At 31.8% G+C, this 13,999-nt stretch overlaps 2 protein-coding genes across 4 annotated transcripts; one reads left to right on the top strand and one right to left on the bottom strand.

Annotated features, from left to right (window-relative positions):
• Positions 1–1,372: 1,372 nt before the first annotated feature.
• On the bottom strand, positions 1,373–5,175 carry LOC148610910 (protein transport protein Sec61 subunit gamma). Its single transcript, XM_088590824.1, has 4 exons — positions 5,039–5,175; positions 4,442–4,537; positions 2,011–2,113; positions 1,373–1,730 (listed from the first exon to the last, which is right to left on the bottom strand). The coding sequence occupies exons 2-4, from the start codon at positions 4,533–4,535 to the stop codon at positions 1,721–1,723; spliced, it is 207 nt and encodes a 68-aa protein (XP_088446950.1). The 5' UTR covers positions 4,536–4,537; positions 5,039–5,175; the 3' UTR covers positions 1,373–1,720.
• LOC148610909 (uncharacterized) lies at positions 4,740–13,763 on the top strand. Of its 3 annotated transcripts, none has more exons than XM_088590820.1 (6): positions 4,740–4,823; positions 9,684–9,823; positions 10,795–10,890; positions 11,757–11,821; positions 12,484–12,612; positions 13,094–13,763. In XM_088590820.1, exons 1-6 carry the CDS (start codon positions 4,819–4,821, stop codon positions 13,415–13,417), a joined length of 759 nt encoding a protein of 252 aa, XP_088446946.1. In that variant the 5' UTR covers positions 4,740–4,818; the 3' UTR covers positions 13,418–13,763. The 3 variants fall into 3 exon arrangements, with proteins under 3 accessions (XP_088446946.1, XP_088446947.1, XP_088446948.1); XM_088590821.1 differs by lacking the exon at positions 4,740–4,823 and adding an exon at positions 7,276–7,328; XM_088590822.1 differs by lacking the exon at positions 4,740–4,823 and adding an exon at positions 7,287–7,413.
• Positions 13,764–13,999: the final 236 nt, after the last annotated feature.

Here is a 13,999-nt window from a genome sequence, read left to right as displayed (position 1 = left end):
TAAGAAGTTTTGGATTGAGTTTTGGGTTTCTGACTTGAACCCTTTACAAAAGACTTTGACCAAGTTTCCCATGATTTTTTTCATAGAAAGTAGTCACAAGTTAATACCATTATTAGCTCTGTGGCCGATTGGAGAATCCCTGGACAATTGGGGTTAGAACATGAAATCAAAGAGAATGAGTACTGTTCATTGAGGAAATAGCAGAAAACGGTTACCCAAATTAATATATGCAGTTAGTATAATGACATTTTGACTAAAAACACAAAATCAAAAGAAGTCTGAGCTGGGGTATAACCAAAAACCTTTCCCTAACATTGTAATGTTGGTAGGACTATTACATAAATTGGGCTATGGACGCTACACTTGATTTGTGTCTTAATAATCTATTTACGGTATAGTGTTCACATGTTTGATGTTTTTAATAATGTTGCATTTTCACCCAAAAGCACATTTTTAAACCATTTTACACGATCAGAAGGGATGTGTTCTTAAATCACAGAATGCATAAAACCGTACGCTGTTATAGTTGTAAAGGGGCTACATTGAAAATTCCCTGACTTAAAAGTGTCCAAGAATCCAGAATCCAAGGGAAAATGGCCCAGGCGATTTCACAAAAAGGTCGTAAGTGTAATGTTTATCATAAGTACATGTACTGACATCATAAACTAAAATAGCATTGTGACGTGATAATTTAAGATCAATTTCACACTTACAACTTTTTGTGAAACTGACGCCAGGTTCTTAAGGGCAACAACAAAAAAAAAAAAACATGCATTTTTCTATGACCAGACAATAACTTATGTAAGAAGTGAATGTATTAGGAATGAGATGCCAGAAACAAGCCTTTTTCAACTTCTGGACAATAAGTTCAGTGCAAAGAAATAAATTTCTTTTCTTTGAAATTGTACCACATTGTGCAAAACCTTGAAAGGGAGACTGAAATTGTTTTTTTTGTTGTGACTTGAACTGTTTAGGAATTAGCTCAAAAGATCTATACACTAAAACTCAAATTTTTGTCCAAAAACCAAATGTCTACAGAAGATGGACATTGACAGTGTCATACAATTATATGACTGCTAATTGTTTGCAGTTGTGAAAAAGGATAACTAGAAAAACTGAGCAATGCTCACTAACCCACCACCCCCCATTTGATAACAGGCATATTTTGACCCTGGAACATGTAATAAACATTCTGTGAAATCCATGCAGTGGTGTCAGGAGTTACGAATAAGAGATGGGTCCCCTGTGTAACGGAAGGAAGGAAGGACTAACACCCCTATCACTTTGCAAGTGGGGGTATAATAAAAAGTTGACCAGTATTAAACCACCAATTATCATACAAAATGGGTATTAAAATCTAAATAGTGATATCTAAGCTTCACCAAGTTTATTGAAAAAAAAACAATTAAGTATATTACATGTTCTATGCATACAAGAAAGAAACTAAATGGTGTTTTTTTCACAATTTATTTAACAACTTTGTACATTACCTAGCTTCCATACAGACTGTCATTATTCTCACATACATAGTATAGTTACATTGAACACACAAAAGGAATTTATTGAATTAACATTATTGACCAGCATTAAGTCTGACAATCTGTCCAGTAAATGATACTATGACGTATTCTTCAAATTATGATAAAATATCAACAATGTCCTAAATAATTTACAACAAATAAAATCTGAGGTGGAATCTGTCTAATACTGGAGTCTTCATTCATGAACCTCTGAAGAAAGAAAAAAAAAGAAAATTGACAAAAATTAAAGAAGATTGGTCAGCTGCTTAAATTGGTATTGTACAACATGCATCAAGAAATGTTACCTTTTGTGTGTATTTTTTTACATCATTATGTATAATGTTTTCAAATGAACGCCAAAAACCGAACATGTCTTCTGGTTAGTAAAAACTGTATGATATATTTTCCCTCTCAGAGCTGTTAAAAGTCATGAAGTCTCCACACTTTATCTGATTTATGTCTGTGTGGTGTAGTAAAAGCCAGTACTTACACAATGATGTTGTTAATTGGAATGTGTATCAATTTCACAAAAAATCCTATGAAGCCCATGATAGCAAATCCAATTGCTGTTGCCATTGCAATCTTCTGAAATTCTGAAAAATAAGAAAAGTCATTCATTGATAATTACAAGAATTCTGTTTTAGTTGAACAATTAATGAAAGAGTAATCCAGAGAACCAAGGTTATTGTGGTAATCAAATGAATGTAATCCAGGGACAAAGACCAGACATGGAAAACACATACACAACAAAGAACATAAAGTAACTAAAATCATACATACAATGTAACAAAAGCAAATGAGCAACTCGGACTCCACTAGAAACTGGGAGCATGGACCAGGTGCACTGGTAGGGTAGATACAAATTGGATCTAAAAGCAACACATGTTTACAATGTTCCACACACACATGTAAATCTTGGATGCATTGCAGATTTGATTTGTTCATGACCAAGTTTTTATTAACCATATGGCTTAATTACTATTAGGAATAAAAAAAATATCATTCTAACTGATAGGATAAGCAATCACTTGAAGTTGGAATTCAGGGGCCATAGTTTCATTAATTTTTTCTGAGGCCCTGCCATAATGTAAATTGGGGAGGGGGCAAAATCCCTTCAACCTGACCACTCTAGACTTGCATAAAATGTAATGATAGTCCTAAAGATCTTCTAACTGGCTCTTCTAAATCTTGATCCAAGGAATATATGGCACATTTAAGTTTTGTTTTCATTCTAGGGAGATCCCTGAATATGGAACCATCTCAATACAAAATAAAGGGCCTTCAAAACCTCACACCAAGCAGGTGAACCTCCTGCTAATCGTATAAAAACCTGTTTTCATGGGCTTCCTCTTGACTTCTTTTAAGTTTTTAATTTTATTGTTAAATTTCTTTACATCATTATTTCTTGGCATAACTAATATTGATTATAGAAGTGAGGAAAATTTTCTACTTAAATCTATTCTAAAACAAGAGATTAACAGTTTCAATATAGTAACCAAAAAGAGGTAACAATATGGCTTCTGTTGTGTAGAATATTGGATGAATACCAGACTTGGACTTAAGGGACATGTCACAAAAGTTATCAAGAGGTTTAGATGTATATACATTATTAAATAAAAGTATTGATATGCTTCCTTTGGCAGCATTAATGGTTGTATTATCAACTGGGTCCACCAGGGATCACCAGATGAAAATTCATGGGTGTAGCAAATCAACCTATGTTCCAAATTCATAGTCTGAAATATCTAATCAAAGTTTTTCAGATACATATACATGTATGTTAGAGGTCCATAAATCTGATTTTCTGGTCTAAGCTTATATTTTGCTTCAAAAGAAAAAAATGTTATTTTCTACTCAATTTTTTAATTTACATGTAATTGATTATAAATATGGTTTTATTATCAATTTTCTCAAATTCAAGGGTGCAGCCTGTGGTAAACCATATCAACTATACATATGTGCAGAAGAAGTATCAATATCTGGTTTGAAACTTTCAGGGATTGAATTTAAGAACTTTTTCAACTACCGGTAGCTGAATTTAGCAAGTAGTGAAAATTTACACATGCTACATCTAAGTTTTTCAAGTTATTTCTTAACTTTACCTATAATACATATAGAATTCCGCAAGAAAATTTTAGCAAGTGGAAATTATTTCCACTTGTAAAATTTAAATAAAACTTGCATTTAACAAGTATTTCCCCTTAAATTTGATCACTGCCGTCATTCAGGAGCTTAAATTAATAATAGCATCATGACAGCTCTATTTTGGTATATTGTTATCAATGCAATTGAGAACCAAATCAGTTTTGGAAAACATTTGATAGCTTTGATGATTAAATAGATTAGATAGAATCATAGCTTTTACAAAGATAGGGATAGCCAAAACAATCAACAGTATGATGGCGCTCAAAAGTTAATAAAAAATGATGCAAAAAGTTTTATCCATCATTACAGAAAATTCAGTCTGACTACTACAATTAAGAGTGTGTATTAGGACAATTGAAAATATATATCAGGAAGATTTAAACTGTATTGGAAGTTTATCAGAATGATTTAACAGGGCTTACTAAATGAAAAGTGGTATTATCATTAAAGAGGAAGAAGTTCTAATTAAGTAAATAGTAATAAACACAAATTTAAGACTTAACATTAGAAGCACAGAGAACCAGATTTCAGCCTCACAGGAAATTACAAAAAGGGGAAATTTGCAGAATTTAGTGCAGGTGAAATGACGAATAGTTCTGTATGAGAAAAACAACCTGAATGAAGAGTAAGCTAGTAATGTATCTTAACAGATTGAACAACTCTGCCCGTGCTTACTAGATAAGGCCACTTTAGCTCTAACAGGTTAAACCTGCCTCATATTATTGACATTACTCATCAAAATATCTTAATGAAGGAATAATGTAATTACACATTACCTTTTCTATCAGGCTTAGTACATCTTTTAACCAATCTGATTGAATCTTTGGTGAACTGCTTTGCTGGTTCAACTAATTGCATTACTTGATCCATGTCTGAAAAAAAAGAAACCAGACACGTAATACTAGTGACTTACCTCCATCTAATATTTTACAGATCTATAGGTAAAACAGAATGTTTTGTTTATATTTTCACAAATTATGTTACATCCTGCAAACTTTTCATCAAACTGCATTTAAGTACTTAAGTATACTACTGAACAATGTTCCTACCAACAAAGTACACGTGTACGGTTTTCACTGATAAGCAGGTCGCATGGGTACCATACCGAGTAGGACTTTGATAACATAGGTAGCTAAACAAACCATTTAATGAGATGTGGTGAGTTCATTCATAACACATTTAAAAAAAATATATTCGCTTTGCAAATTGCAGGAAATTTTATTTTTAAAACAAAATAATGCCATTAATGGACACGTCATATTTTTAAACAAATTACAAATGCACAAATTTAGGAAAATAATAGAGCGCAGGATCCCTTTATAGCCCAACTTTTAATTTAAAACAAATACTGCATATACAAATACACAACTTACTTGAAATAGATATTCTAGCGGATGTCTGGTTTTCTCGAAATTCAAACTAATTTAATGAGAGAATGAGAATTGACACAAGCCGGAAGTTGCTGGCGTTTCAAGAGATTGCCGCAGGTACTATAATTTTTGATTTTGATTGGACAGGAAAATATATCATAAAGACTAAAAGCAAGATGCACATTTCGAACTCGTCATATACCAAAATACAATACAAAATATTTAAACTTTAAATGCAACTTCCGCATCTAGCACATTCCCAGAAATTTTGATAAAACTATATAACCTCAAGAGATCAACAAATCTGAAACAAGGCAAACTCAATATTCTGATACAAAATATTAGGATTGAAAAAATTTAGAGTGTATCATTGAAAAAAAAATCTGAAACGGTTAAAAAAAATAAAAGTTTCCATGTTTTGTCGATTTTCGCAACGCTTTTCATATTAAATATGGTGAATAAACATTAGTATCATGTGAATGAAATCAATATAATCACATAATGTATACAACAGGGATAGATTAGGTGTTAAATTAGACAAACAAACTGTTGGTGTATAGTATCTTTATTACTAAAATCAACTGAGAAGAAGTGATGCTTTATCATTATTTACTCACATCATTCATCAATGATCCTTCACCAACTCTTTCAGTAAACCAGATTAAATACATTTGAATGGAATAATTCAACAAAACTAGTACTGGAAAATTCATTCTTCTGGCAATTAACTGTCATCAACATTTGGCTAAAAATCCATGTATTATTACAGGGAAAATATTTTCAGTCAATTTTAATATGTATAAGAATATGAAGTCTTGTTTCAGGCATGGAAATAAAATGTCTGCATTTATAACTGTGGAATTGGCATGAGACAAGAAGAAAACTTGTATTCTTTTTCTGAATGATCTAGATACCGTTTTGCAAGACAATGAAATTCAAAATCTATAATTAAAAGAAAATTCATGTTCTGATATGATTGATGTATATGAGAAAAAAAAATTGTCATGCTTTATACAGATGACACAATTGTAATGTCAGAAACAAAGGAAGGTGCATAAAAGCATTGGACTTGTTTGCTCAGTACTGTAAAGAATATGGAAGTTACAAGTTAATTCTAATGTAAGAGTAATTAAGGGAACCAAGGTCATAGCGTAATCAAAAGAATGTAATCCAGGGACAAAGACCAGACATGGAAAACAGACATACACAACAAAGAACATAAAGTAACTAAAATCATACATACAAAGTAACAAAAGCAAACGAGCAACTAGGACTCCACTAAAAACTGGGAGCATGGACCAGGTGCACCGGTAGGGTAATCTTTGTAAGGAAGGGGTAGGAGATGAATTTAATTTACTCCTCCAGTGTCATACTAGTAACCCGTGTAACACTTAAAAGTTTAAGATCTCGTTATATTCCAAATTACTATTCAAAACACCCTAATGTGATTAAATTTGGTGCATGGGTTATTGTCTATCTGTAATGTTCAATTATACAAAATAATGTCTGTTTTTTTTTTAACGAGAAGATGCTAATATCATATAAATGTGAATGTGTATGTATTTATTTACTGTTCTGTATACTGTGCATGTATGTGTTATCATAGACCTGTAATTTAATTATAGGTCTCTGGTGTTATGTACATGTTTGTTAATTTCGTCCTCCTTAATAACAAGGGTTGAAATAAATAAATAATAATAATAATAATAATAATAATAATAATAATAATAATAATAAAACAATAAGTATAACTTAATTGTATTTTGTATTAAATTTCGTATCAATATATACACACAATACATATTCAATTACAATTACATAACGATTAGCATCAAAATTATACTAAAATACTAAATACTTCATTGACACAAACCAGGGACTTTATATTAATATACGCTCCTTGCACAAACTCATCAACAATAAAGGATGAAGGCCTAATACAGACAATCGTTACAAATATGTATAATGCATAAAATAAATAATTCTGTTGGCAACAATTTTTAAGTCAAACTAGTGTGCAGAGATTTCACAACCTTGCTAATCAAATATTAACCCCTGAAAATCAATTTTCTATAAATTAAAAAAAATCATATATCATTGACTATGAAAAATAAGAACGTAGAAAGTCTACAAACAAAAAACAAACAAACAAACAAAAACAAAAACAAAAATCAGAATCCCAGTCTTTGGTCGGGATAATTTTTGTTTTAGCAATATCACATTATGGTTTTTCCCTTTTGACTCGTTTTCGTTTGACAATTCTATTTTTAACTATCACATGTCTGGTGGTTATGTAAGTAAATAAACGTATCATGGATTAAAACAATCTTTCACGAGACTCTTTTTACATCAAAGTCATTATTTTGAAGCATTTAAAGGTACAGTAACATCTGCAACATGGATTCTTCGGTCACACTATATGAAATTTCAACCCACTCATCAACATTGTCAGCAAAGAATTATCCAGGATATTATTACTTAATATTAGCTGCGAAATCGTAGCTCTTGATCTTTTTTTTTTTGATTTTGCGATCTAGACGTTAAGAAAATATAAAAAAATAGTTAGAGCTACGTTTCGCAGCTACCAGGATATATAATCCCTTTTGGGATTCGACGCTGGAGATATTTTTTGATGGTGGTCAAAACAAAACAAAAAAAAAATCTCCAGATGGAATTATGAATTATACTGCACGCATACAGCCACAAAGCTCTTATCAAATATGCAGCCCGACTATTACATTGTATATACTAGTCGAGCTGCATATTTGATAGTGGGGGCAAGCCCCTGTGGTTCAACATTGTCATGAAGCCATTGAAGGAAAGATAAATCAATAGTTTTCCTCTTCAAACGAGAATTTGAATTGAAATATATACTTATGTAATAAATTTTCTTTTTTCTCTTACATGTAATTATGATTACTTTATCCGATTCCGCAAGTCTAAAGCAGTTTGATCAAGTTTGCTTTTTAGACATTTAGTTATGGATTGCAGCAATCAGGGTGCATATTTGATAGTGGGAGCAAGCCACTGTGAATAATTCATACGGCAAACAAATATAGGAGAGTTCTTCGTGATGTCATCACTTACCTGTGCTTTGGTTTTGGTTGGCAAAAAATCCATTGAGTGGCATGGGGCATCAACTTTAAATCATAATAACTTTTTCATTTTTAATGACGATAGAAAAATTCTTTTGGTTCCCAACATTGCAAATAAAATTCTTTTTATCCATGGAATTTTTTAAATAAATATTCAGTAATTAGACTATATGTGCATAAGATTTTAATTATACTTTTGTACAAAAATAGAGGTTTACATATAAATATCACTTCAAATTTATTTTTGAAGTAAAAGAGTTATAAATTCACATACATAAGATGAATTATTTTATCTAAATGAAACATTTCACAGAACCAAAATTGGATATAAAATAAAAAAGTTATAAAGTTTTGAAAATTGGGATTCTAATCGTGAAATTGTTAATTGTTTATTTAGTTGTTTATTTGCCAACCAATTTGACACTTAATGATATGCAAATTAGTGAATATGACATCACTCATAAGATTGGCGAACTCTCCTATTGTGGGGGTGTTAAGGAGGGTTCTTCATGATGTCAATGATCACTTACCAGTGGTTTGGTTTTGGTTGGCAAAAAATCCATTGAGTGGCATGGGGCAACAACTTAAAATGATCATAACATTTTCATTTTTTAAGATAATTGAAAAATTCTTGTAGTTCTTTAAACTGCGAATTATACCCTTTTGATCCATGGAATTTTTAAATAAATATTTAGTAAATAGACTATATGATCATAAAATTTAGATTATAATTTTAAATAGCAATATAGGTTTACATATAAATATCATTATAAATTTATATTTTTTAAAATAAAAGAGTTATAAATTCACATACATCAGGATCTATTATTGTCCTAATATTATTTTTTTTAAATTAAAAAACTTCGGTGTATTGCATTGAAGAATAAAAGGCAGGACCGACATATTTTCTCAAAATTAAATAGTAGAAAAGAATATTTGATCCTAGCCTCACCCCACTCAAAAAATTAAATAGTTGCTCCTTTAAAATAGAAAATAAGAAGGCTAAAGGAAGATAATCCAATTAAGGGTTTTACTTTCAATTAACATATAACTTCATTTGTGTATTGAAACTTAACTATATTCTCTTTGTGAGTTTGCTCACAATATTTCTAGTTTGAATGTTGGGACAAAGAAGGGATATGGGGAAATACAACAAATGCACCAGTGTATAACCTAAATACAAAATAGTAAATACTTTCATAGATCACCAAAAGGTCTTCAAGAAGTGTTACCACACCTTAAAGTAAGCTCTGAAAGGTGCAGACAACAAAAGTGATATAATTCATGGTCATAGAATGATGACAATTCTGTTGTGAGGTTAAACTAGTTATATAAGGTCTTAACCCCAGTAAGGTGAAAAATGAACAGAAACAACAAACACCATAAAATTCACTCAATAATACGTCCAAATCCTCAACGTAAACCATATAGACAAAATGAGATATCCATTTCAAGAATGCTTGCAGTTACTGAAAGTTAGCTCTCTGCAACAACAATTTACACATATTGTTGTTAAGTGGGTTCAGTATGCTAATTAGCCTTATTTCCTACAGGAATTTATTTCCAAGAAGCACACCTCTGTTGATCGTTGTAACCCAGTTGTTCAGAACAGGACCTCCAACGGCAAGTTTCTTTTCCATGGGTGAAATGTCTTCCAAAATCCAAATGCCACTGAAAGAGGAGGCACTCCCAGGTGAGATATGCTGTGAAAAGCTGATGTTACCAGGTGAAACAGTCAGGTATATAAGAAAAACCTGTTGTTGTGACAGAGTAGTAGAACTAAGAGAGCATTTCAGGACTGAATTCAGGCCTCAGATGATGATCAACAGGTTTTTGTTGGGGATTCTTAGGAGAAAATCCCCCTAAACATATTAGACTTGTGATTTACACAAGATACATGCTACTCTGGTGCATTCTGTGATTGAAACTGCATTCATTGGATATCAGACATTATTATACCTTACGAAATAAAGGATTAATTCTATTGGATGAAATATGATGACATGACATAGATTAAATCAGATATTTTTTGTTTTATTTGAGAGAAAGGTTGAATAATCCCCAAAATGCATGCCATCATTGAATGACCCTATTATACACCAGTGAATAACCCATCCAGCACATTTGAAACCATGCATTTTTTGTCAGTCCTTTCTTTGTTCGGTGAACTAGGGTTATTTCCCTGAGGGCTTTATTTTACAATAACAAGCATTTACAAAAACAAGCATTTACCATATGATCAGACAAAAACTTTACTCTGAGTAAATGGATCTCTTTAAAACTGTACCACAATGTTCATTACCGCCAAAGGAATGTTGGTATTGATTTTTGGAGTTATTACATGAAACAGTTTAAAGAGAAATGGTAACAAGTATACCATTTTCATGCTGTTCAGATGATATCTTAACTATAAGTGTATGGAACTCTTTGAAACTGTACTTTAAGGTGCAATACCATAGAACTGTTTAGGCATAAAACAGACCTCTTGGATTCTGATCAAATTCTTATGGTGTGTCTATACTTGTCCCAACTGTTTAGGGTTTGCTGCACTTGGCAAAGCTTTTTAAATTTCACAACATATAATAAACGTTAAGAATAGTACATGTATTGGTATAAGTGTGATCAGAAATATACAATTTAAAACTCAAAATAAAATTTTTGCAGGACGTGACAAGAAAACAGTTGTTTCCAATAAACATGCTGTGAATGGTCATACAACAATAGAACCTTTCCCTGAAGGTACAGAAATGGCAATGTTTGGTAAGTCTTTCTACAGTAGAACCTTTCCTGAAGTGCCAGAAATGGCAATGTTTGGTAAGTCTTTCTACATTAGAACTTTTTCCTGAAGTGACAGAAATGACTATAATTGGTAAGTCTTTCTACAGTAGAACCTTTCCTGAAGTGACAGAAATGGTGTTTGGTTAGTCTTCCTACAGTAGAACCTTTCCCGAAGTGACAGAAATGGCTATATTTGGTAAGTCTTCCTTCAGTAGAACATTTCCTGAAGTGACAGAAATGGCCATGTTTGGCAAGTCGTTCTACAGTAGAACGTTTCCTTAAGTGGCAGAAATGACTATAATTGGTAAGTCTTTCTTCAATAGAACCTTTCCTGAAGTGCCAGAAATGGCCATGATTGGTAAGTCTTTCTACAGTAGAACCCTTCCTGAAGTGACAGAAATGGCTATGGTTGGTAAGTCTTCCTACAGTAGAACCTGTCCTGAAGTAACAGAAATGGCTATGGTTGGTAAGTTTTTAAGAAGTGGAACCTTCCCTCAGTTTTGCTTTGTTAGACAAAAATATTGAGTATTTCTTTGTTGAAATTCAAATGCTGTATGTGAAACTTTCTGCTTACAATTGGCTTTTCGTTTTAATAATCTTATTTTGATGGTTGTTTTACAACTAAAGCACTGCCAATATCAATTACTTGAAATTGTTTTATACTTTTCAATAATGTTTCACTGAACACTATTCCAAGAAAGCATGAAATTTGTAATTATTTAAATGTCACAGGACTTGTGTACATTTTCAGCAGTGTAGTGATATTATAGGATTAATCATCAAATATATGGTATAGTTATTGTAAACAGTGATTCTTTCACCAGTTCTAATATTCCATATTTTTGCAGGTATGGGATGTTTTTGGGGTGCTGAGAGAAAATTTTGGAAACAAAGTGGAGTTTATTCTACACAGGTTTGTTTACCTCCTGTATATAATGATTTAATCAATATTCATAGATGGTGATTTAAATGAAACTGCAGTTAAATTGAGGGGTCACCAACCGTTGAAGAAAAATATTTAGGATTTAGTTAATATGGGGTTTCATCATTGTGTTCTCATAAAAACAAAAAATGATTGTTATACATGTACTAGTAAATAAATTGAAAACAATTAATAGATTTTGTTTGAAATTGGTGACAGTTCGTTATTTGTGATGTCGACTGATTTAAGAATTTTTTAGACTTCAGCCTGTACCAATGTCAGATAACACTTGAGCATGTACTGACATCAGAATTAAATGATTTTTAGACAGCAGTCTGTACCAATGTTAGAAGTACTGTAAACAATTCTACAGGTCTCAGTCTTGCATTAATATTCCCATAGACTTCTATAGTGGAGTGCATATTTTTAGGATTTTAAAAAAAAATATGTAAATTGATTCAATAAAACTTTCACTTATGTAGCATTTCTAGACATGAAAAATTAATTTCCTACAAAAAAGGTAGGGTGATTGAAGTTCACCCACTCAGGGATATGCAATGCAAGACTGGTACCTACACATAATTGTCATGAGACTAACACTTACAAAATAAATGATTTGAGTTATCTATCCTTCAACTGATTGTTTATTTTAGGTTGGTTATTCAGCTGGTTTTACACCTAATCCTTCCTATAAAGAGGTTTGCTCAGGAGCAACAGGTCATAATGAAGTAGTCAGAGTTGTATTTGACCCTAAGAAAGTTCCATATGCAGAAATTCTGAAGGTACAGTTTTATTATTTCTACTTTTCTCTGTTATAAGACGTTAAAGATGCCTTTTAAAAAAAAAAAAATATTTGAAATTTTCAAGGATAAGATGATTAGGCAGACAAATATTGATATTTTTATGTAACTTGGGAGACCAAAACACCGCCATGAGCATAAGAAAGATATTAGAACTTACACACTACACAAAGGAAATGATAAGTACACACAGAAACATGCAACATATATCCTAAGGGAATGAATTCAAGAGCACCACTTTCAAGAAAATTTCTCTATTCCCAAGGGATTTTAGACTTTTTTTTCAATTTTTCCTTGAAGTGCAAGCGCATCTTCAATGTTCATTGTATTTACAATATGCACCCTTTCAAACCTTCTTGCTCAATAATATAAGTATTACAGTTAGCATTCAAGAAGATAGTCATTAAAATACAGATGAAAGATATACAATTCTATTCTTGACATTCACTTTCTTTTATTTTAGGTATTTTGGGAAAATCACAATCCCACACTGGGCATGAGACAAGGAAATGATGTAGGCACTCAGTACCGTTCTGGAATTTATTACTATGGGGACAAACAAAATATGGTTGCAGAGGAATCTCGTAAAGCTTATCAGAAACTATTGACTGAAAAAGGTCATGGAAATATAACCACGGAAATCATACCTGCCTCAGAGTTTTATTATGCTGAAGACTATCACCAACAATATTTACATAAAAACCCAAATGGGTATTGTGGGCTGGGCGGAACTGGAGTTTCATGTCCTGTAGGTTTGTTTGGAAAAAAATCAAGGGATGAATTGTGATATCCAGACATTTTTTTATACTACTGTCTTTGCTCTTGGCAAATATTATACTTATCAAAACAGACATTTGTGTAGCAGATGAATGGTTCAGTGTACTTCAGAAACTATTTGTTATTTGGTATCTTCACAGGGGATATAGATTGATATTTCTGTCAGTGATCTACATTCCTTGAGCTAGAGGCTTTCTTGGGAAATTTCAATCTAGTAGAATTGATTATATATACATGTATTTAGTACTGAATGGTAGATTTATTCTAATCATTTTTTTAATGTGGATACCTTGTTCATTGTTATATTTATTGATCGCTAAATCAAGTTTATTAAAATGGTCTGATTATTTATAAAAGTATTTGATTTATCCCACTGAATTAAAGGATTATGTCCTCTGTCCATCCTTCAGTTACAATACTCTACAACAAAACAATCTTGGTTTGTTTCATTTATTGATGTGTGAGATCCATATTAATCACATGACTTTAATGAGAGTTATTGCCCTTTGAAGTGCATAGTTTTGCCAAAAAAGTGTCATTTTTAAATAGGTTAATGATTTTCAGTAGATAAAATTATTGCCATGCTAAACTT

The sequence above is a fragment of the Perna viridis genome, chromosome 7 (assembly GCF_037379345.1).
Source record: "Perna viridis isolate PV_CMFRI_1.1 ecotype Kerala chromosome 7, ASM3737934v1, whole genome shotgun sequence".
Classification (NCBI taxonomy): domain Eukaryota; kingdom Metazoa; phylum Mollusca; class Bivalvia; order Mytilida; family Mytilidae; genus Perna; species Perna viridis.
Note: the sequence above shows the minus strand (reverse complement) of the source record. Positions and strands in the feature narration are given on the sequence as shown.